At 45.7% G+C, this 21,716-nt stretch overlaps 2 protein-coding genes across 6 annotated transcripts; one reads left to right on the top strand and one right to left on the bottom strand.

Moving 5' to 3' along the window:
* Nucleotides 1-4,526: 4,526 nt before the first annotated feature.
* LOC143512582 (uncharacterized) lies at nucleotides 4,527-7,825 on the bottom strand. Of its 5 annotated transcripts, none has more exons than XM_077003089.1 (8): nucleotides 7,688-7,825; nucleotides 6,994-7,039; nucleotides 6,867-6,903; nucleotides 6,518-6,589; nucleotides 6,081-6,149; nucleotides 5,639-5,689; nucleotides 5,447-5,509; nucleotides 4,527-5,132 (listed from the first exon to the last, which is right to left on the bottom strand). In XM_077003089.1, exons 2-8 carry the CDS (start codon nucleotides 6,994-6,996, stop codon nucleotides 5,029-5,031), a joined length of 399 nt encoding a protein of 132 aa, XP_076859204.1. In that variant the 5' UTR covers nucleotides 6,997-7,039; nucleotides 7,688-7,825; the 3' UTR covers nucleotides 4,527-5,028. The 5 variants fall into 5 exon arrangements, 4 of the variants coding, with proteins under 4 accessions (XP_076859204.1, XP_076859223.1, XP_076859232.1 ...); XM_077003108.1 differs by lacking the exon at nucleotides 7,688-7,825 and having other exon boundaries at nucleotides 4,527-4,952; nucleotides 5,057-5,132; nucleotides 6,994-7,653; XM_077003117.1 differs by lacking the exon at nucleotides 7,688-7,825 and having other exon boundaries at nucleotides 4,527-4,906; nucleotides 5,057-5,132; nucleotides 6,994-7,653.
* Nucleotides 7,826-7,922: 97 nt separating this feature from the next.
* bicd2b (BICD cargo adaptor 2b) lies at nucleotides 7,923-21,667 on the top strand. Its single transcript, XM_077003044.1, has 10 exons — nucleotides 7,923-8,086; nucleotides 8,208-8,465; nucleotides 13,697-13,909; nucleotides 14,290-14,442; nucleotides 15,816-16,253; nucleotides 16,490-16,819; nucleotides 16,927-17,565; nucleotides 18,036-18,187; nucleotides 18,481-18,730; nucleotides 20,167-21,667. The coding sequence occupies exons 1-10, from the start codon at nucleotides 8,051-8,053 to the stop codon at nucleotides 20,167-20,169; spliced, it is 2,472 nt and encodes an 823-aa protein (XP_076859159.1). The 5' UTR covers nucleotides 7,923-8,050; the 3' UTR covers nucleotides 20,170-21,667.
* The last annotated feature ends 49 nt before the right edge of the window (nucleotides 21,668-21,716 follow it).

The following is a 21,716-nucleotide window of genomic DNA, read 5'->3' as shown; positions in this document are numbered from 1 at the left end:
CCATGGGATCCAAAGGTCAGACACTGGCGCATAATCACCATTCACCTTCTACATCGTTTTGTGGTTTATTGTGGACAAGAAACGTTGGGGGGGGGGAATGAAAACTGTAGCGTAGCCAAAACACAAAAACAGCGCCTTTCAATGTATCTGTGTAGTGTTAATGGCCAAAGACGAGATCGCCATTAAAACTAAGCACTGTCTGTGTCCAGTTTCGTGTGCGTTACTGGGGCCATCTGCTGGCCAGAGGGTGAGATAGCAGACGGAGACAACGTTGGAAGCGAAAAGCTCCTGAAACTCTTCATAAACAGCGAATCGTTAACCAAAAGTAGAGTTGTTATTTAGTGCAGATAATAAATAATGTCAGTCCTATAGGAATGACTCTTTAATATAATCAATCTCCCTCTTCTGCCTCTATCACGCAGATACCCTTTTATAATTAATAATATAAACTCATAAAACCTGGAAAAGCATATGCGCATTCAGAGCGCAAAATGTTGTATTTAGCCTACATGTTATGCTCTGACGGATTGGTCTTCCTTTAAATGATGTGTGTGTCTCTCCCCTCCCTCATGGCGTCTTGTCTAAAATTACCTTTTCTGAAGAGGGTATGCGGCGTTCCCTCTGTTCTGGATGCTGTCGAAGTCGCTGGATCGTTCTGGACCGTACCATTAAACGATGAAAAGGGGAAATGTTTATCTCTCTCTCTCTCTCTCTCTCTCTCTCTCTCTCTCTCTCTCTCTCTCTCTCTCTCTCTCTCTCTCTCTCTGACACCCATAAAAAGCGGAAGAGGCTGGGTTGGAGGTCGATGTGTATGGTATGGTTCACACTGAGGATGCTGACGCACCACAGGGCTCGCCGCCAGAGTGACATAACTGCAGATGAAACGGTCGTGACACTTGAACGGCTCGTTTATACATGCTGCGTACGTCGGCACGTCCACATTGCTCGAGGTTCACACCTCTTGCTCCACCCTCCCTGGCATGCATACTTGGAAGCCAGAGCTTTTGGTGTCACGTTGGGGCAAAGCCGCTTAGTCCTGGCGACAGAAGCTTGCTTCTCTCAAACAGTAACTGAGGAAAAAATGAAACAGACTCCACACACTGATTTCAGCACTTCCGAATGCGCTCTGGTTCCCAGTGAAATCCCAGTGCTCTGGCTGATCTGCCAGAGAGGCTGTAAGAATGCCAGCTTCCAAGGGATCCCAACACTGGCACCACTTACAAGTTTCCATGGTGTGGTATAGTTATGTGGGTTATTTGAGTTCTGTGGGTTCTGTGAGTTAAGTGAGGTTATAGGGCATGTGTTGGCTCAACACTTCATGCAGTACCCAAATTGATCAGGGCAATGGAAGGAAATCAAATCCTGTGTCATATTTGGTGTGTGTGTGTGTGCTCATTCATATATTGCCATATCTCTGTGGCAAACTGGTAACTGGCACATTGAGTCTGTCATATCAAAAACAACAGATTTGTCTTCAACAGCCTGTGCATGGAGTGAGATGTTTAAAACTGGTCTGAGGGTGTAGGGATAAAGGTGAATGTATGTGTTATTGAGAGTGTTGTTGCAGATGACTGACATCACTGGGCTACGTGATGATGGAGCAGCGTTGATGCATTAATTGATGATGGTGCAGCATTGACACACTACGTGATTATGGAGCAGCGTTTGACGCACTACGTGATGATGGAGCAGCGTTTGACGCACTACGTGATGATGGAGCAGCGTGGACACGTTACGTGATGATGGAGCAGCGTTGACGCATTACGTGATGATGGAGCAGCGTTGATGCATTAATTGATGATGGTGCAGCATTGACACACTATGTGATGATGGAGCAGCGTTGACGCATTAATTGATGATGGTGCAGCATTGACACACTACGTGATGATGGAGCAGCGTGGACGCACTACGTAATGATGGAGCAGCATTGACGCACTACGTGGTGATGAAGCAGCGTTGACGCATTAATTGATGATGGAGCAGCGTGGATGCACTACGTGATGATGGAGCAGCGTGGATGCACTACGTGATGATGGAGCAGCGTTGATGCACTACGTGATGATGGAGCAGCGTGGACGCGTTACGTGATGATGGAGCAGCGTTGATGCACTACGTGATGATGGAGCAGCGTGGATGCACTACGTGATGATGGAGCAGCGTGGATGCACTACGTGATGATGGAGCAGCGTGGACGCGTTACGTGATGATGGAGCAGCGTTGATGCACTACGTGATGATGGAGCAGCGTGGATGCACTACGTGATGATGGAGCAGCGTGGATGCACTACGTGATGATGGAGCAGCGTGGATGCACTACGTGATGATGGAGCAGCGTTGATGCACTACGTGATGATGGAGCAGCGTGGATGCACTACGTGATGATGGAGCAGCGTTGATGCACTACGTGATGATGGAGCAGCGTGGATGCACTACGTGATGATGGAGCAGCGTTGATGCACTACGTGATGATGGAGCAGCGTGGACGCGTTACGTGATGATGGAGCAGCGTTGATGCACTACGTGATGATGGAGCAGCGTGGATGCACTACGTGATGATGGAGCAGCGTGGATGCACTACGTGATGATGGAGCAGCGTGGACGCGTTACGTGATGATGGAGCAGCGTTGATGCACTACGTGATGATGGAGCAGCGTGGATGCACTACGTGATGATGGAGCAGCGTGGATGCACTACGTGATGATGGAGCAGCGTGGATGCACTACGTGATGATGGAGCAGCGTGGATGCACTACGTGATGATGGAGCAGCGTGGATGCACTACGTGATGATGGAGCAGCGTTGACGCACTACGTGATGATGGAGCAGCGTGGACGCGTTACGTGATGATGGAGCAGCGTTGATGCACTACGTAATGATGGAGCAGCGTTGACGCACTACATGATGATGGAGCAGTGTGGGTTGAGGTCTGTTAATTGTGTCCTGAGTTCACTGGCCTGTCATGCTTTTCCTGAGCTTCCTTCAGGACAGAGATGAGAATACAAAGGCCAAGCACGCTCACATCGCATCTTACACACTTTTTGGATCACACCACCCGTCCCCACATACACACCACCCGTCCCCACATACACACCACCCGTCCCCACACACACACCACCCGTCCCCACATACACACCACCCGTCCCCACATACACACCACCCGTCCCCACATACACACCACCCGTCCCCTCATACACACCACCCGTCCCCACACACACACCACCCGTCCCCACATACACACCACCCGTCCCCACACACACACCACCCTCCACCCTTCTGCCTTGCTGCTTCAGGAGTCGATCCCTGACAGCATCGCCGCAGCTCCAGTGTGTGGACACTCCAGTGTGTGGACCCTCCAGTGTGTGGACCCTCCAGTGTGTGGACACTCCAGTGTGTGGACCCTCCAGTGTGTGGACCCTCCAGTGTGTGCAGTAGGTATAAATGAGCCTCATCTCCATGCCCTCGTGCAACATTTATGCCAGTGTCAGTATCCAGTGCCATGTTGTGTCTCATGTCCTCCCATGTGCATCTACACATGTAATATGCATGACTGACAGTTCCCGTAGGTGCAATTGCACTGTAGTGCCCAGTGGGGCTTATGAGTGTTTTGAGTGAAGATCAGAGCAGAGCTGTCAAGGAGCTACCAGATCGTGTGTGTGTTTGTGTGTGTGTGTAGTTCTCTTGTTACATACAATAGCAACCATAACTTGTTCTCACTCCTCTATTCCCAAGAAGATGGTAGCACAATCTTCTTTTCTTCTCCTGTAGATATGTTCTCCCATTCCAGTGACTTGCTGTTTTTCATATTGTAGCACCTGGCAGTAGGTGACCTCTGGGCGAGGTCTCTACGGCCCCAGAGGGCAGCACGCGGTTAGTTCTCTCTCCCCTCTTCCCCCTGAGTGGGTGTGGATCTTTCCCCTTACACCTGTTTAATGTAAGTGAAGTGTCTAAAGAAAAAGTAAGAGTAATGGCTTACTCTCTGCCTCATTCCTCACTGTCGCTACAATATTTTCCACTAGAGGGCGTTAAAGCTGACTAATACAGCCCTGCGGTTTCTGGTCGGTCTTTTCGGACTTTTGGATAACATCAGTAACCAGTTTCTCACCAGCTCCATCATCAGTTCTACAACACACACACACATGTCACGCTACAGCCTCTGACCCCTCCCCTTTGGGCGTGTGTTTATGTTGTCTACGTCTAGTCGTCTGCGTCTGTGTATCTTTGTGGGTGTGGTTGTGTCTGAATGTGTTCATCGGTCTCACCTGTGGCTCGTCTCATCATCACTCGGGGCTTATGTGGTTTGTCTATTTAATGTGTGTTCGCGCAGTGTCCCGTGCTCGTCTTTGTCAGAGTCGTTTGAGTGTGTGAGTATGTTCCACATGCGCTGTCTGCGCACTTTTGTATGTAATAAAGTAATGTTCGTGCCAACGGTAATAGGACTCCATGCCTCGTCCTTGCCGTTAGGGGTTAGGGGTTCCCAAAAATATTTAATTACCTTATTTAATATATTTAAATCATAACACACCAACAAACCATTTGTTTTATTTCACAGTAAAGCCAAAGCAAAGGAAAAAAGATAAATACACATTTAAATGCAAACTACTGAGAGGAAGCTGTTTGATTTAATTACCACTTAATAACTTAAATGACTAAAGGCAGGTGTTCTGTGCAGACTGTGTGCTTAGTCAGTCTCTGCAGCTGTGTGTGTGTGGGGGGGGAGGGGGGGAGAGGTCAATTTGAAGCCAACTTCCATATTTAAAAAACATTTAAGGAACCGGACTGAGAGTCTCTGGACTGTGATATCTAGGCACTAGTGCTGTGATCAGACGTTCACTGTCAGACTGCTGGATGTCCTCTTCATTTTAATGAACCAACAGTCTCTGTGTCCTCCTTCCGCATGTGCAGGGGGTTCTGGAGACATGGAGCAGGGGGTTCTGGAGACATGGAGCAGGGGGTTCTGGACACTGATGCTAAAGCTCAGGCTGCCTCAGTTTACAGTGGGGAAGTCAGAAGGAGTCTGTATTACATACAGCTCAGAAGCGGTTCTTACAACGGCCATACCATAAAGCTTTGTACTTCCGTAGAGCTCCTCGAATGGCGAACACAGCGATGCCGGTTCCATAAGACAGAGTGTAGACTGCAAACAGACAGCCAGACCCAAGGTTCTTTTACAGAGTTTTCACATGACATATTATGACTATATTATTCTTAATGGTAGTCATTCGTCACATCACTTCAGTTCTCTTAAGCTGAATTTGCCTAAACTCAGTTAAACCTTAGTATTGTGTGCATGCAAGTACAATGTATAAAGAATCACACAGCATGGTAGATGCAGCAAAAAAGAAAAAAATTTCTTTCACATTTTATTTTAGCTCTTTTATTCAGGTAAAAGAAGATGTGAGAGCAGAGACGCAGACATGGTGTGAGTCACGTGAGAAGCTGTATTCATACCGTGATAAGAGCTGAGATGTACCACTGCCACCAGCAGAGCAAAAGTAAAGCCCCATACTACATCTGGAAGGAGGCAAGATCACAGAAAAAGACAAGAGAGAGAGACAAGGAGAAAGGAACATTTTAATGTTAAAGTTAATTCTTAGATTAAAAAAATTATTTATTTGTGCGTGTCAGTAATGGGTTAGTTACCCCTCCTTTGGAACGGTGGACCTTTGCATTTTTTAGTGTGTGGGGGCAAACCTAGAACACACAAGTAAGTAACATGTTTAGATGCAGTACCTCTGATGTTCAAACCCAAGTCTGGGAGATACGGTACTGCCCAAGTTAGGGTTTCACTGCTCTAACACACCTGATTCAGCTCATCAAGTCACATCAGGTCCGTTAGGGCCAGGGAGATTCTAGACTGGGATGTTGAAGTACTCTACTGTTCAAATTTAATAATACTGTCTCAAACAGGGACGTGTGTCACATGTGTGTGTGTGTGTGTGTGTGTGTGTGTGTGTGTGTGTGTGTGTGTGTGTCACGTCTGTCCTCCAGCATTGTTAGCTCATAGACTCTTAACATCTTCACATCACTGAGCTATTCTGTGCCAGAGAACATGGAGCTTCAGGGACAACCTTGCGGACCTCACCACAGCTCACACCCACACACTCGAACGCAAACACAGAGAACAAAGAGAGAATCACTGGCATCACCAGAGCTGCAGAGATAACAGGAAACAAACACAAGTATCAGAAACGGTCAACGTCATAGCAAAAGCGAAAGTGAACTGCCACTTACTAAACAGAAAGTGAAATATTGGGGACTAAAAAACACAACAAAATGCCAGAAAACATAATAATCGCAAAATATAAGATAAACTATTACTCTATTTAAAATATTGTATTCTAACATTACTTCAACATTTTACGCAGCATACTCAAAATACTGGGATGAGTGAAATAAACTGCAATTCAGTTCATTTTAATGATATTTGAATGGTATTTTTGAATGTTTATAATGTCACAGTGTACAGTGTCCACTCTACCTAACATTGTGAGTGACCTTTGTACCCATGTGAAGACTCACAGTAGTATGGCCTGTAGAAGAACAGTCCACACCCAAGCCCGAAGCAGATTGCAAAGAAATGATAAAATTTGTCTGGAATAAATCAACAAAGAAAGATATTTAATCATATCAAAAGCGGTGGAGCAGGTAGATCAAGGTGTTAGCAATACCAAAGCTTCAAGGGTTTGTCTCCCAGAAAACGTACACAGAGGCATACCAATAAATATATGTTAAACATAAATATATGTACATGAGTACATACGTTTGTAAATGATGTAAATCTAGGTTACACTGTTGACTCTTTTAATAACCATGATCCTACAACCATGATTTTAATAAGCCATGATCCTTCTGTTGAGAAATTACTTACAGTGATGGTAGAAATCCAGAATACCGTGGTGTCCATCCTGAAATCAGTCATTTTAACTTTTTAGATGTTGCTCGCATTTTAGGTGTCAGTGTTAACAGCGTGTAAACCTGAGTATCTGAACTCTTACCATGGACGAGCTCCAGCTCTGTCTTCAAGATGATAATGCGTTACACCTAGGGAGCACAATAAATAACTCCCAAACCTGACGTTATTGTAAATCACGTTACCAACGTTAGTGGATTTAAGACACGTGACACGACTGGAAGTGAAACGTCTCAGTGGTCAATTTCTCTTTCATGATCAAGGCAAAGACAGTGCCGAGCTATTTCAAGCCTCACCGCAATCATCTTTATGGAGTCAGGTGCGAGGAACATATTTGGGCGGGGTATAGTTTTATCAGTGGTGAAATGTGTCAATAAGACACTTAATAATAAGACACACAATAAGACACGCAGTAAGTTTAAGGATCTGTTGAACGCAATAAAAATGAATGAATTATTTCATTAAAAGATAAAAGCTTCATAGTCAAACGTTTGAGTACATATGCCTAGAAATAAGGATTCTGTTAAAAATGCACAACCTTGTTTATAGTGAACTTTCGTTATGCAATGTGTGCTTTAATTGCACTTTAATAAAACATTGTATAAATGAAAGTAGAATTCTTATGCAGCAGAAGGGAACTGTCAACGAAACCAAAGGCATTTAAGTTCCCAGAGCCTACGTCAATTATAACAGCAAAGACATAACAACTTAGGTCGGACATAACAAGTCGGGTTACTATCCGACGAGACTCAACAAAATTCCTCGTGGAGGATACTCACGGGCGCGATGAAAGAAGGCACCGCAATGGCAGCCTACAGCCTGCAGGTGGCAGCAGAAACGCGTTTTTAGGCAGAGGCTGTTTAAAACTGACGACTTAGGGAAAATGGATGACGTAGGGCAGCCCGCGGAGCTCTGTCTTCGTGTACAAACCGCCAAGCATGCCGGGTCTGTAGTCCACGCGCAGATTTTGTCCCACACAGTTTATTATATAGCGAACTCCATTCTCCAGCAGGGGGGGTCAGCGCCTTGAATCTCGTCGTTTTCCAGATGGATGATCTCAGCTTTGGGTTCCCCTCCTTATCACAGTGTCACCGACTAACGGACAAAATTATGGGTCTCTTCAAACCACCAGGAGTTTTGACATGGAGAATAAGTTGCTGAGTACTTGGGTTTCTCAGGTGCTTGCAGTTCTCTGTGTAACGGCAAGGAAATGCGCTGCAAGCTGAAGATATTTTTGATGGTAATTTAATGACTGACAAAAAGGGTTTGACGGGCTTGGTCCGCTTTCGTCTCCGCTAGACTCGCCGGCAGGCCAAGATGTCTGGGGAAGAGGAGGGTTACCCTGAGGCGCAGCTGGTGATAGAAGCCGGGCCGAACTGGCTTCGGGCCGAGATAGAGCGTTTGTCCCGGGAGCTGAGCGAGACCACCCGGGAGAAGATCCAGGCGGCGGAGTACGGACTCGCGGTTCTGGAGGAGAAGCAACAGCTACAGCAGCGCTACGACGAACTGGACAGCGAGTATGAAACCGTCCGACAAGAACTGGACCAGCTCAGAGAGGTGAGGGTCTCTCCCGAAAAAAGGTTCATTACAGATCAACAGAAATGCCATCTTACAGCTATTATTACTATGAAAGATCATTTTAATCTATATTAAATTCTAACAAGCAAGGGAAAAAATGTGATGACCAGCAAACGTCTGATCTCTGCAATGTTGGTCTCCGCCCTGTCATGCCCGAGCTGTGTTGGTCTGCTCTCCAGTTTACTAACAGAAAAGGAGAGAGAGGTTATGCGTGAATAAACTTCCTCCAGAGGTTTCATTTAGATTAATACCATTAAGCAACGATTCAGCAACGAAAGCCTACGCTCGGTTTCGTGATGGAGAGCTTAGAGGGAGATTGAAGAATGTAAGCTTTAGACGCGATGGAATTTCATACACTTAAGGATGCCAAAATGGTTCACCAAATGCTGAAGGCACCAATAAAACCAGTGGAGAACTGGGTTTAGTTCGCGTTTGTGGCATGTTGGTGCCACGACGGGACGACACACAAACACACGTTTCTTAACACATTTTAAAGCATAGGCGTATTACATTGTTAGTAAACAGGTATACACAGGAAATCAGTAGCCACTGTTGCTAGTGGCCTTCCTGTAAATGGGAACAATATGGTCTTGACTGTTTTGTAGGCCTGCGTCTAGTTTCTACCAGATGCCTTGGGTCCACTCATACGAAATTTGCTGGACTGAAACACTTTTGTACAAGCAACTACATTGTTACAAGCTGTAATGTCTCATCAGTGAAGAATATGTGTGTGATTGTAAGTGATTGATCAGTTAGCCAATCCTTTAAATAGAGTTACAGGAATTTGCTTAGAAAAATGTAATCACACTATTTGTTTAACATCACAGGGCAATCTGTTGGTTTTGCTGGTAGAATATTCAGATCCTAAGACTACACTCTTAAAGTAATTCAGGCCAAACAAACCCAGTTCACCCTGTTCACCCCCCTCACACAGACACACACCCCACGCCCCCCACCAGGTTTTAAAAAGAACACAGGGCTTCCTTCTCCTTCTTACGTCCTATCAGAGGAAAAGCAGGATGTTCACATTTGTACTTCGATCGCTGTGGGAGTGGATTTCCAAACTTTTAAGTGGTTGCATATCTTAAATATGTCTGCCGAACACAGAAGACCAGCATCACCCTCTTCCCCGTGTTGCCATGTAAAGTCCATGTGGGTGTTGAAATGCTGTAGTATGTGCCCCAAACCCACTGACCATGTGATGGTGATGTCTGTGATGAACACACTTGGACTCTGTCTGTGAAGGGAACAAAAGCAGGAAGTCGTGCTGCACACACATTGACACATAACCAGACACTCTGTCTGTTTATCTTACATGGTCCAAAATGGCAAGACCATGACTCTGAGTCTGGCTACATGTAGTAATGTGCTCTCTCTCTCTCTCTCTCTCTCTCTCTCTCTCTCTCTCTCTCGTGTGTATGACATGAGCACTAATCCACAGACGTCATGCTTTGCAGGGATACGTAGCCATTGTTTTGACAGAGACCTAAACTCCATCCTTCTCTGATTGGAGCACTTTCTATATAAAGGGGCAAATCTGTGGTGGCAGTAAGAGGATCTGTGACAAAATCGAGCTAAAAAAAGCGTGCGGCTGCATCCTTGGCCGCTACCTTCTGCCCTTCTGCCTCTGGGACTGTGCCACACAGCTCATTTGGCCTCGCCAGAGTTTAGCATGGCGCGCTGAAGAATGACCACAGCCAGGGAACTACGTGCCAAAACAATATAAACCATTCTTTCCTTAAAAGAGTACAGGACGGGTCTAAAGATGTGCAACATTTGGAATTGTTTAGGTGCAAAAGATGCCTAACCTCATTGAATTATTACTGCTATTGTATACAACCAGCTGTAAAGTATAATCTAAATCAAAGAGTTTATTTGAGTAAATCATGCTCTTTATTTTGAGTTCCAAATTAAATTTAGAACAACTCAAATGAGGTCAGGTCAGGTGCTTTCTGTGGGCAGTTTGATTAAGCTCAATAGCTTTTACAGTACAGTATGACTGTGGATGTGATGTGTGGATGGCACAGGTCAGGTTGAACACTCACCAGATTCACTTAATGTCATAGCTGCCAACAAGCACACACACTACATGCACATATCATACACACACGCTTCTGTCTGCATATGCAGACTTAACGCACTCACATTTAGCTCCAGGTCACAGAAACTGGAGCAATATGATCTGCATATATAATATAGGCACTGTTTCAATTTGTTTATGAATTTATTGTTTACTATTGTATTCAGTGAATGCAATATGTTACTATTTCCGTGTCTTCAGTAGAGTACACACCTGCATTTCAAGTTTGCCTGTGGAATGTCAGCTTTATTATTATTATGTTTTTTTTATTTTGTACTGTGTTCTGCCATGTTTTGAAGTGAAAGTAGGAAGTAGAGCCACTCTCAGAAGCAGTGTTTCACCATTGCAATTTGACCTCCACCAATAGGAAGTGTCCAAGATGCGATCTCCACCAATAGGAGGTGTCCACTACTGTACAGAGGCAGGGGTTTTCCAGTCACTGAGCTGGGAGCTAGCTCTGCCCCATTCTAAAGTTTTGGTTGTAGAATGTAGGTTTCATAGGGCTCAGATTTATGTAAAGAACCGGTACATACAAATATTTGGGAAGAAATCGCCATTACAGGAACTGTTCAGACTTGGGGCTCGGATAATTTTGAAGTCCCTTAAGGCTCAGTTTATCTAAGAAACTGAACAAAGAGCTAAGTAGTGGGGTTTTCAAAAACAGCTTAGCACAGGGAACAGATGAAACCTTGGGTCTGTGGGATGGAGTGGGTGTTTGATGGTTCAAACCACAGGAAACTGTAAATGTGGATCTGTAGCATACAGAGTTGTCACTCTCGCTGACCTGTGGTCCACTGCTCTTCTTCTTGTTATTCACGGTTAGTGAGGATCTGTAGGGTTATGAGACTACCGAGGGCCGTCTGTCTGAGCTGAGGGCCGTCTGTCTGAGCTGAGGGCCGTCTGTCTGAGCTGAGGGCCATCTGATCTGTGGCTGGCATTGTCTGTTTCTTGTCTTTTCTCATTTCAAAACATTTGTACACAAACAAATGAAAACACATGATACCTGTGACAGGGAGTTTTTTAATGGTATAGCCATTGTGTGGCTATAACATAAGATTCTCTTTAAATCTTTTCAGATATTTTGTTTCTCTAGTTTGTATCAACATTTTTTTTTTACTTTTATTTACTTTCTTTCCAAATATGTAATTTGTTTTGTTCACCCTTCTTTAAGTTGTTTGGCAGGTTAAACAATTGATAACAATTGACCACTAGACTTCTATATGTGCATATTGATCGTGGGTTATTTGTGATTTATTTATTTAACAGTTTGTGACTGTTGTTACTCCAGGGATCTTGCAAATGAACCTTGTTTGAACCTTCATTGTGTAGTCTTTGTGTTTGTCACTGTGTGGCAAACATTTGCGTGAATTGTAAGCTACTTTTGGAGCATCTCCATTATTCCTGAGAGGGATGGGCACTAAAGAGATGAGAAGAGAGAAAAGGATTAAAAGGGGAGAGAGAGAGAGAGAAAAGGGCGCGAGAGAGGAGGGGCTTGTGTTGGGAGATGGGGAGGGAGGAAGTGAGGGTAGGACAAAGGACAAAAGGCACGACAGTGAGAGGAATAGTGGGGGGTGTAAACGGGCCCAGGGGGAGCAGGACGGAGGGGCAGATGAGACAGGCAGACGGAAGAGGAGGTTAGCAAGAGTGCAGACGCATGTGGGGGAGAAAGGCCTCACGGGAGACGAAGGAGGAGACGTATGTGGGAGAAAAGAGGCAGGAGAAAAGAGAACCCGTGGTGTATCCAGATCACTCTCAGTTTTATCCATCTTGATGTCTCTGGGTAGTTCATTAGCAGTGAGCATGTGGTTTTGACCATGTGTTTTATGGGTGCGTAGGGGTGAGGGGTGGGGTTGAGAGGTCAGCTGATTTCTCAGGGGCTATAGACAGATTCGACTTCCTCCCTAGTCATTCAGTCTGACGCTGGAGTTTGTGCTTTGGGGAATCATCTGTAGGGTATTTCAAAGACCCGCTGATGAAAAACATGAAAACGGAGAAGAGACTGTTTTCCACTAATTACTTTAATTGTAAGAGTATTATACTCTTTAAAAGATGAGTAGTACGTTCGGAGGGGGCACATGCGCATTTGACGAAAATACCGGGGTGAACTCAAACAAAGCATACAGCACATAAAAAAAAAAAACAAACAAACACAAACTATGATATAAACATAACGCGTGATATGCTTCAGGACTTTGGCACGGTTGGAGGAGGTGGTCCCTCAGTCGTGTGCGGTGCCTTTGCTGCACCTCGTATGTGGTTTATTCCAAAACGTGTGACAGAAGCGTCTCACCAACAAGACTCAAAGCAGAATCACAATAGCACAGATACTTAATGTCGCTAGTCTCGTGTTTTCCACTATGCTGGTTTAAAAAGTATTAGTGGCTCGCTAGGCTTGTAAACTACCACGCACCACGAAGGTGTAGCAGTCTGTCGTCCTCAGAGCTGATGAGGTACCCGGGCCACAGCACAGACCGTTAGTGCAGGTGAGAGCGCGGGCCAGCTGGGGAGCCGCATGAAACCAGGCAAAGAGCCGCATGCAGCCACTCCTGGTGTGGGGGCTGCAGTACTTCACCTGAACCTGATTATCTGAATAATCTGGAACAGTTTGATCCTTTGGAGAGTTGAGACATCAGAACAGGAAGGAGCTGCGTCTCATTGATCCTGCTTGATTGGTCATGAACTAACCTCTTCGGCTTTAAAGAAGTACTACAAAGGCATCGTTTTGTCCTAAAAATGACAGTGCTGTTTTTAAGCACTATTAACACTCAGCAACAGAAGTTTGTTTGTGTATGCTGGAGGCATGAATTTGCAGAACAGAAGACAGCAGGAAGAGTCATAAGATTTACTTTGGCCAAATGTTTTCAGAGCAAAGTTAACATTACAGTGCAAAATATGTTCCTAGATTTGTCAATAATGGACTACATTTTCAGCATGCTTTAGAATTACTGGCTTTTATTAATTAATGTATGAATTAATGTATTGCCAGTGAGTACGGTCCTGTCCTCTTGTTTGAGACAACACGATGCATCGTACTTGCACTTGAATGGCTTCCTCTAGGTAAGTAACTGTCAGTAACAGTTGACGTGCAGTATGAGTTTCAGGATGGCGGCCTCTGTTTCTGTGTGCGCAGGCGTATGGCCACGCCCACTCCGCCCACAGGAAGGTAGCAGAGGACGGGGAAAGCCGGGAGGAGTCCCTGATCATGGAGTCGGCATCCAAGGAGGCGTACTACGCCCAGAGGGTGCAGGAGCTGCAGGCGGAGGTGCGGCAGGCCAAGGCCGCACTCACCAGCAGCCAGAGCGAGAACGAACGACTGGTCGGCCTCACGCTGGAGATGAGGGAGGTGGGTGTTGCTTGGGCTGGTGGGTGGTGCTTGGGCGGGGTGTGGGAGGGGCTACAGATTGGTGGGGGTTTGAGGAACAGACAAGTAATGCAGGCCCCATATTATAATGTGTCGAATACATTTTACTTCCTAGGATAAAATACAACACAATAGTTTGAAATTGAGATAAAATCAGATCATTTGGAGTTGAAATATTATTTCATGAGTATTTATAGTCATTTATACGTAAAGTCAATGAGACAAAGTACTATATTTTGTGCTGTGTTATGTAGGTGTTATCTGGTGACCCTGCTATAGTCATACACACATAGTTAATGAATTTAAATAATTTCATATGTCACATGCTCCCCATAAACCCTTTCAGTCTGTCTGTTTTTCAGAATAATGAGCTGATGGAATTGCAGCGCACCAGTCTCCGTGATGACATCAAAGAATATAAGATCAGAGAGTCCCGTCTGCTGCAGGACTACACTGAGCTGGAGGAGGAGAACATTAGTCTGCAGAAGCAAGTCTCTCTACTCAAACAGGGCCAGGTGAGGCAGTCTCGCAACTCAAACAGGGCCAGGTGAGGCAGTCTCACTACTCAAAGGCAGTCTCACTACTCAAACAGGGCCAGGTGAGACAGTCTCACTACTCAAAAAGGGCCAGGTGAGACAGTCTCACTACTCAAACAGGGCCAGGTGAGGCAGTCTCGCTACTCAAACAGGGCCAGGTGAGGCAGTCTCGCTACTCAAACAGGGCCAGGTGAGGCAGTCTCACTACTCAAACAGGGCCAGGTGAGGCAGTCTCACTACTCAATCAGGGCCAGGTGAGTCTCAATACTCAAACAGGGCCAGGTGAGGCAGTCTCACTACTCAAACAGGGCCAGGTGAGTCTCATGACTCAAACAGGGCCAGGTGAGTCTCATGACTCAAACAGGGCCAGGTGAGTCTCATGACTTAAACAGGGCCAGGTGAGGCAGTCTCACAACTTAAACAGGGTCAGGTGAGAAAGTCTCCTTACTCAAACAGGGCCAGGTGAGACAGTCTCACTACTCAAACAGGGCGAGGTGAGACAGTCTTACTACTCAAACAGGGCCAGGTGAGGCAGTCTCGCTACTCAAACAGGGCCAGGTGAGGCAGTCTCGCTACTCAAACAGGGCCAAGTGAGGCAGTCTCACTACTCAAACAGGGCCAGGTGAGGCAGTCTCGCTACTCAAACAGGGCCAGGTGAGTCTCATGACTCAAACAGGGCCAGGTGAGTCTCATGACTCAAACAGGGCCAGGTGAGTCTCACAACTTAAACAGGGTCAGGTGAGAAAGTCTCCTTACTCAAACAGGGCCAGGTGGGGCAGTTTCACTACTCAAACAGGGCCAGGTGGGGCAGTTTCACTACTCAAACAGGGCTAGGCGGGGCACTCACACATTAATAATGCTATAATTCAAAAATCAAATGTACACAAATTTGCATGTAGCTAACAAGTAACAAGTAACAAGTAGATTTAGAGTAAACAAAGATGTTTACATCTTATGTTTTAAAAACTTTAAAACATTAATAATTACAAAGTTTTGCAAATGGCTTAAAATGCAGATTTTGAAATCACTTTGTAATCATTAGATACCTTCACTTTGCTTAAGTTTAGATCTAGAGAGTTTTATGCAAACCTCTAGTGGCTCTAAAGTGACACAGAATTGCTTCAAAACACATTAAAGTGCCTTTACATTAACTGTGATGTTGTTTGTATATCTACCCATTACATTTGTCAGGGTTTCATTACTGGTTTCTATCTTCACAAAATCAGGGTTATAGTATTGGTTCCCATCATCTTTACAGTAATTATTCATGTTAAGCTATGGTGATTGTTTAATGGCTGAGAGAACGTGTGGACTGAGAACATGTTTTCATCATCACTGTTCTGTGGGTGCAGGTGGAGTTTGAGGGTCTGAAACATGAGCTCCGGAGGCTAGAGGAAGAGGTGCAGTACCTCAACAGCCAGCTAGATGACGCTGTCCGGCTGCGTGAGATCGCAGAGCGCCAGCTCACCGAGGCTCTGGAGACGGTCAAGACTGAGCGTGAGCAGAAAACGGCCCTTCGCAAAGAGCTGACTCATCACATGACCCTGGGAGACTCCCTTCTCGCCGGCTCATTGGACGGACTCAGACTGGGCGCAGACGAGCCCAACAACGATGACATCATGCGCGCCTTCGAAAACGGCTTCGGAAAAATGGCTGACGGTGACGAGGACAACAGGTCGTCTACGCCCAAGAAGGGCGAGAAGTTCCGCCCGGCGCCAAGCCTGGTGGACGACCTGCTGAGTGAGCTGAACCTGTCGGAGATCCAGAAACTCAAACAGCAGCTACTGCAGGTGAAGGCAGTCAAAATGTCTTCATGTTAAAAACAGCTTATTAGACTGTTTTACATGCCAGAAAATTATGCACTGCACTTTATTTGACATGAGCTAAAGATGGCCAGCTAACTTTCTCTCACTCTTTATGTACTGACTTTCTCCCTCTTTCTCTCTCCCTCTGTCTCTGTCCCTCTCTCTCCCTCTCTCTCCCTCTCTTTCTCTCTCCGTCTCTCTCTCTGTCCCACCTGTCCTAGGTGGAGCGAGAGAAGGTGGTTCTCCTCTCCACCCTCCAGGACTCCCAGAAGCAACTGGAGCAGGCTCGCGGGGCGCTGGCCCAGCAGCAGGAGGCCGTGGTGAGGCTGAGCGATGACCTGGGGGTCATGCGTCGCCTGCAGGCCGCCAAGGAGCGTCACTCAGCCCTGGACAGCGAGAAGGAGCGAGACAGCCGTGAGGAGGGAGATGCCGACTACTATGAGCTGGACATACACGGGCCCGAGATCCTGCGCTGCAAGTACGAAGTGGCCATTGCCGAGGCCGGCGAGCTAAGGGAGGAGCTAAAGCTGCTGAAGGCGCAGTATGACGAGGTGAGGCAGAGCATGATGTCACTTGATAATACTTTAATAGTGTATTAATATTTTTCAGCTTGTGATGAATACGATATTAAACATATGCCTGTGCCTCTGTGCCCTAGGAGAAGGCGGAGCACGCAGAGGTGCGTGTGCGGTTGGAGGGCCAGGTGCGTGATCTGAGTGGGCAGGTAACGCAGCTGGAGGGCGTGGGGCGGGCGGAGCGAGATCAGCTGACGCGGCTTCAGCGGGAGCTGCATGAGGCCTCCACCCTTGCGGGCGAGTCCCAGGGCGCACTGGGCGTGGCCCAGGATGAACTGGTGGCCTTCAGCGAGGAGCTGGCCAACCTCTACCACCACGTGTGCATGTGCATCAACGAGACGCCCAGCCGCGTCATGCTCGACTTCTACAAAGAAGGCAAGGGCAAGGCGGGGCCCGATGTGGCCCCGCCCACAGAGCCGGCCGGCGGCGGAGGCGGAGTCTGCGTGTCCGGGGCAGGCCCGGCCCGGGAAGACTCCAGGAAGGAGTCGATGGACGTGTACAACCTGGTCGCGATCATCCGGGACCAGATCCGGCACCTGCAGCAGGCGGTGGACCGCACCACGGAGCTGTCGAGGCAGCGGGTGGCATCGCTGGAGCTGGCGGCCGTGGCAGATAAGGATCAGGCCGCCTGCATGGAGGAAATCCTGAAGCTGAAGTCCCTGCTCAGCACGAAGCGGGAACAGATTGCCACACTCAGGGCTGTGCTCAAAGCCAACAAACAGGTGTGTGTGTGTGTGTGTGTGTGTGTGTGTGTGTGTGTGTGTGTGTGTGTGTGTGTGTGTGTGTGTGTGTGTGTGTGTGTGCGTGCGTGCGTGTGCGTGTGCGTGCGTGCGTGCGTGCGTGTGTGTGAGGTTAGACTAAGACATTGTTTTAAGACAGACAGTAGAAGTGTTAAAGTAAAAGAAGTGTGTGTTTACAAAGAAGTGTGTTTATTGTGGGAACGGTGGTTTCTGTAAAAGGTGATTATCATAATTTGGGCCAGAATATGCAGCATGAAACCCTAAAAGAACTGATATGAATGCTGGTTAGTAAGAAGTATGAATATTACAGCATGTGTTTCTTGTTTTGAGTTTCTTTGTGTCTGTATATGATGCAGTTTACAAATCCACTATAAACAATTTTTATACTGACAAAAATGTACCAAAAAGGCACCATTAGAGCATTCTGACGGGAGCTGTCTCTCCCTCTGTAGACCGCCGAGGTAGCGCTGTCCAACCTGAAGAGCAAGTACGATAATGAGAAGACCATTGTCACGGAGACGATGATGAAGCTGAGGAATGAGCTGAAGGCTCTGAAAGAGGACGCAGCCACCTTCTCATCCCTCAGAGCCATGTTTGCCACCAGGTGCCAATAAAACAGTCCCATCCTCACAGTCTCTCAGTGGAGAGCGATTGATCCCTACAGCCAAGTTATTAATGTCATGGCATGTGCGCACGGGTGTAACAAGTCAGTTTGGTGTCTTCTCTATCTTTTCCTTGTCCCTGTCACTCCCCATCTCCTCTGTCCAATCACTCACCATCTCCCTGTGCATTTTCATTGGCTCTTTCTCCCTTTCTCTCTCTATTTCATTGGATCTTTCTCCCTCTCTCTGTTTCATTGGCTCTTTCTCCCTCTCCCCGTGCCCTCCTCTCTCTCAGGTGCGACGAGTACGTGACTCAGCTGGACGACATGCAGAGGCAGCTATCGGCAGCCGAGGACGAGAAGAAGACGCTCAACTCCCTGCTGCGCATGGCCATCCAGCAGAAGCTGGCGCTCACGCAGCGTCTGGAGGACCTGGAGTTCGACCATGAGCAGGCTCGCCGGGGCGGTGCCAGCGTGGGCCCCTCCGCCCGCCCCAAAGGGCCCTTCACGCGGGGCAAGGGGCCCTCGACTTCCTCCGGCCCTCGCGTAAGTCCCATCCTGCCGCGCAGAAGCCGTCCGCAGCGCTGGAGCCGTGCAGACGGCCTGCCGCTCTTCTGCAGCGAGAAGCGCAGGATCGTGTATGACTTCTGAGACGCAATGCAGCTGCGATTGGTGTTTCACCGCTAAACGCTTCTTCTGTGCCTGTCCACCACTGCATCTGACTAACCATCTCCATCTGAAGCGTTTCATCGCTCTGCACAACTAACCGTCCGTCACACACTGATACTTCACAGTTGGTTTTGGCTAAACGTCTTGAGTGCAAAATACTTAACTGCTGCTGTCGGTGAAAACGACCAACTTACTAGCTACCATCATTCATCATCGCTTTCATTCACTTCATCTGTCTACTGCATCAGCACCCTCATTAAGTGATGTGACTGGTTACAAACACAGGCAGGTTACAAACTCAGTCCAGAGTCAGCCTGTCAATTTTGTAAGTTTGGGGCTGTTCTGTGTTGACTGCATTTCTGAGCTTGAGTCTGTACATTGGAGACTGTTCTGTAGTGACCGTATTCCTCAGGCTGATTCTGGAAGTGTCGATCCACTCTGTGGTGAAACACATCTCTCCGATTCTGCCCTGCTTTTGCAAAGCTTAAGCCTGGATGTCACGCTGTAGCCATGTGTGGATAATTCAGCACCAGTCAGTACTGGCTTGTTAATCCCTAAACTGAGTGTCAGTGGAAATTACTCTGTAATCCAGGGTTCAGATGTCCTTTACTGAGTCTTGTGGTGCCATACTCTGTAGAGTGTGTAGTTTAAAGCCAGCATTGTTTTGAAATTACATTTTTTTTGTAAATAGAGAAGAAGTCTATATTACAGATGTTATGTGTTCTGGTTATTCCAATTGGCAGTATTGACAGGAACTGTATTTCTTCAGCCGATACATACAAATACCAATACTGCACCATGAAATCATAGTGTCTACCAGTTCTAACACACCTGCTCCTACTGTTCAAACCGTCTCCCACTGGACAGTTGCTCATGGATTAAGTTCTAGTGTCTGTGGAAAATAAACTAAAAAGCCCCTTGTAGAAAGGCTTCAGTTGTTAAAAGGCTTTCCTCTGCATGTCATGTCTTGCGATCTTTTTTCTTTTAGTTCATCCATTGGCATGAAAAGTGAGTCCCCAGTGATTTGTGTTCCCGTAACCTGTCTGGTTAGTCCGCTCATGGCATGATGATGTGTATTTATGTGCTTTTGGATGTCAGCATTTGCTCGGTTAACCATAATTGATAATATGGATGTATGATTGTATAAATTGTAATGTATATATATATATATATATATATATATATATATATATATATATATATATATATATATATATATATATATATATATAATATTGTGTTTAATATAGTGTTTAATATTATGGGTGGCACATTGATTCTAATATATTTTTAATCTGTTTTTAATCTTACAGTAATTTTAGTTGCCATGAAGACTGCCCTCAAAGTGGTTAGTACATGACTGCAAATCCTCCTGCCATTGACAGACCTGCTCCTGAATGCATGTATACACACACACACACACACACACACACACACACACACACGCTATGGAACCAGTATTTGTATTTAACTGCAGCCAAAAGAACTAAATAACACTGCAATGAACACTTTCTGTGTTTAGTTTAACTGCACTTTTGACCCAATCCGCAGCATTATGTAAAAGATGCATATTTCAGTCTATTTACCACTTCCTAAATTTTACGTATTTAAAATAAATGATAATATAAGTATTATGTTTTAAAAGTATTATGGATTCTTGTTTGTCATGTTATGAGAGAAACCCAGGGAAATGTACTTACAAATTCTGTAAATGTATGTATGTGTTTAATAGCCAAGTAGGACAATTCAGTGTCATCCTCTTTAGTTACTTTTTGTAGACCAGTACTAAAACAAGAATTACTCCATAAAGTTTTGGAGTATATCAAGGTGGATTACAGAAATGCTGGCTTCAGTGGACATTGAAAGAAATCACTTCCAAATAACACTTGAGCTCCTCGTGTTGGGAAGTATTTGAAATAGGATTCTTTTAAGATGCTGGAGAAGCAAAGAAATGTTCACACTAGAGGAAGTGTTCTTTTTTTTCATCGAAGACCATTTGTGCCTTTTTTGAAGCTATTTAATCATTTTTATAAGGAATTAAACAGCAATAGTCTTCTGTTTTCTGTACATTTGTCTTGTAACCATGGTACTTAACTTGGTGCTTTCTAACTTGCTATCAATTCCTGTCAGTGTGAGTAAACACAATTTCCACAATGGAAATCGGGCTGTGTTGTGTTTAGAGTTTTTATGCGTTATTCTCTACACTAGTAGATGTAGTTTTCATTACGTCCCTTTCTTCAGTATGGAACAAATTTCATACTACGCTCTCAGAGAACAGAAACCTGGCTGTTCAGAACAGGACAGTTGGACCATCTCAGTATAATTTGTCAAAGTAATGAAGCATTCGTTCATCCCACAGCTGACTGAGTTTTCTGTTCACACGCATCTTGCTGATCAACCAGGAAAGCAGTGCAGATAACAAAATGCTGCCTTTTTTTTTTTTACACATGAAATGACCACATATTTATTCATTCATTATTCATAACTCTAACACTTGTCTGCTACTGTTAACCTATTAAATGATTGAGTTCATAGACATAACATGTATGTACATCCATGGGTGCGTTAAGCTCAGTGACGTCATGTTTTTATTATTTTTTTGTACTTTAATTACAGCGCTGCGATCTCACCTACCGTGTTGTGCTTTTCTATTTCCCTAAAACTGAAGCTCGTGTTGTTAATGGGAAAGAAAAGTTGTATTGCCTGTTTTTGAGATGCATTTCAATGGCATGTTATTAGCCTAGCTACTTGTATGAGCCACACTTGATTTTGTTGACGTTCTCATCTTGCAAAATAAAGCATACTAAATATTAATGTTGTGATGTCTTTATTTTTCTATACGTGTGTAAACAACGTGAATTTG

The sequence above is a fragment of the Brachyhypopomus gauderio genome, chromosome 1, assembly GCF_052324685.1.
Source record: "Brachyhypopomus gauderio isolate BG-103 chromosome 1, BGAUD_0.2, whole genome shotgun sequence".
Taxonomy (NCBI): domain Eukaryota; kingdom Metazoa; phylum Chordata; class Actinopteri; order Gymnotiformes; family Hypopomidae; genus Brachyhypopomus; species Brachyhypopomus gauderio.
Note: the sequence above shows the minus strand (reverse complement) of the source record. Positions and strands in the feature narration are given on the sequence as shown.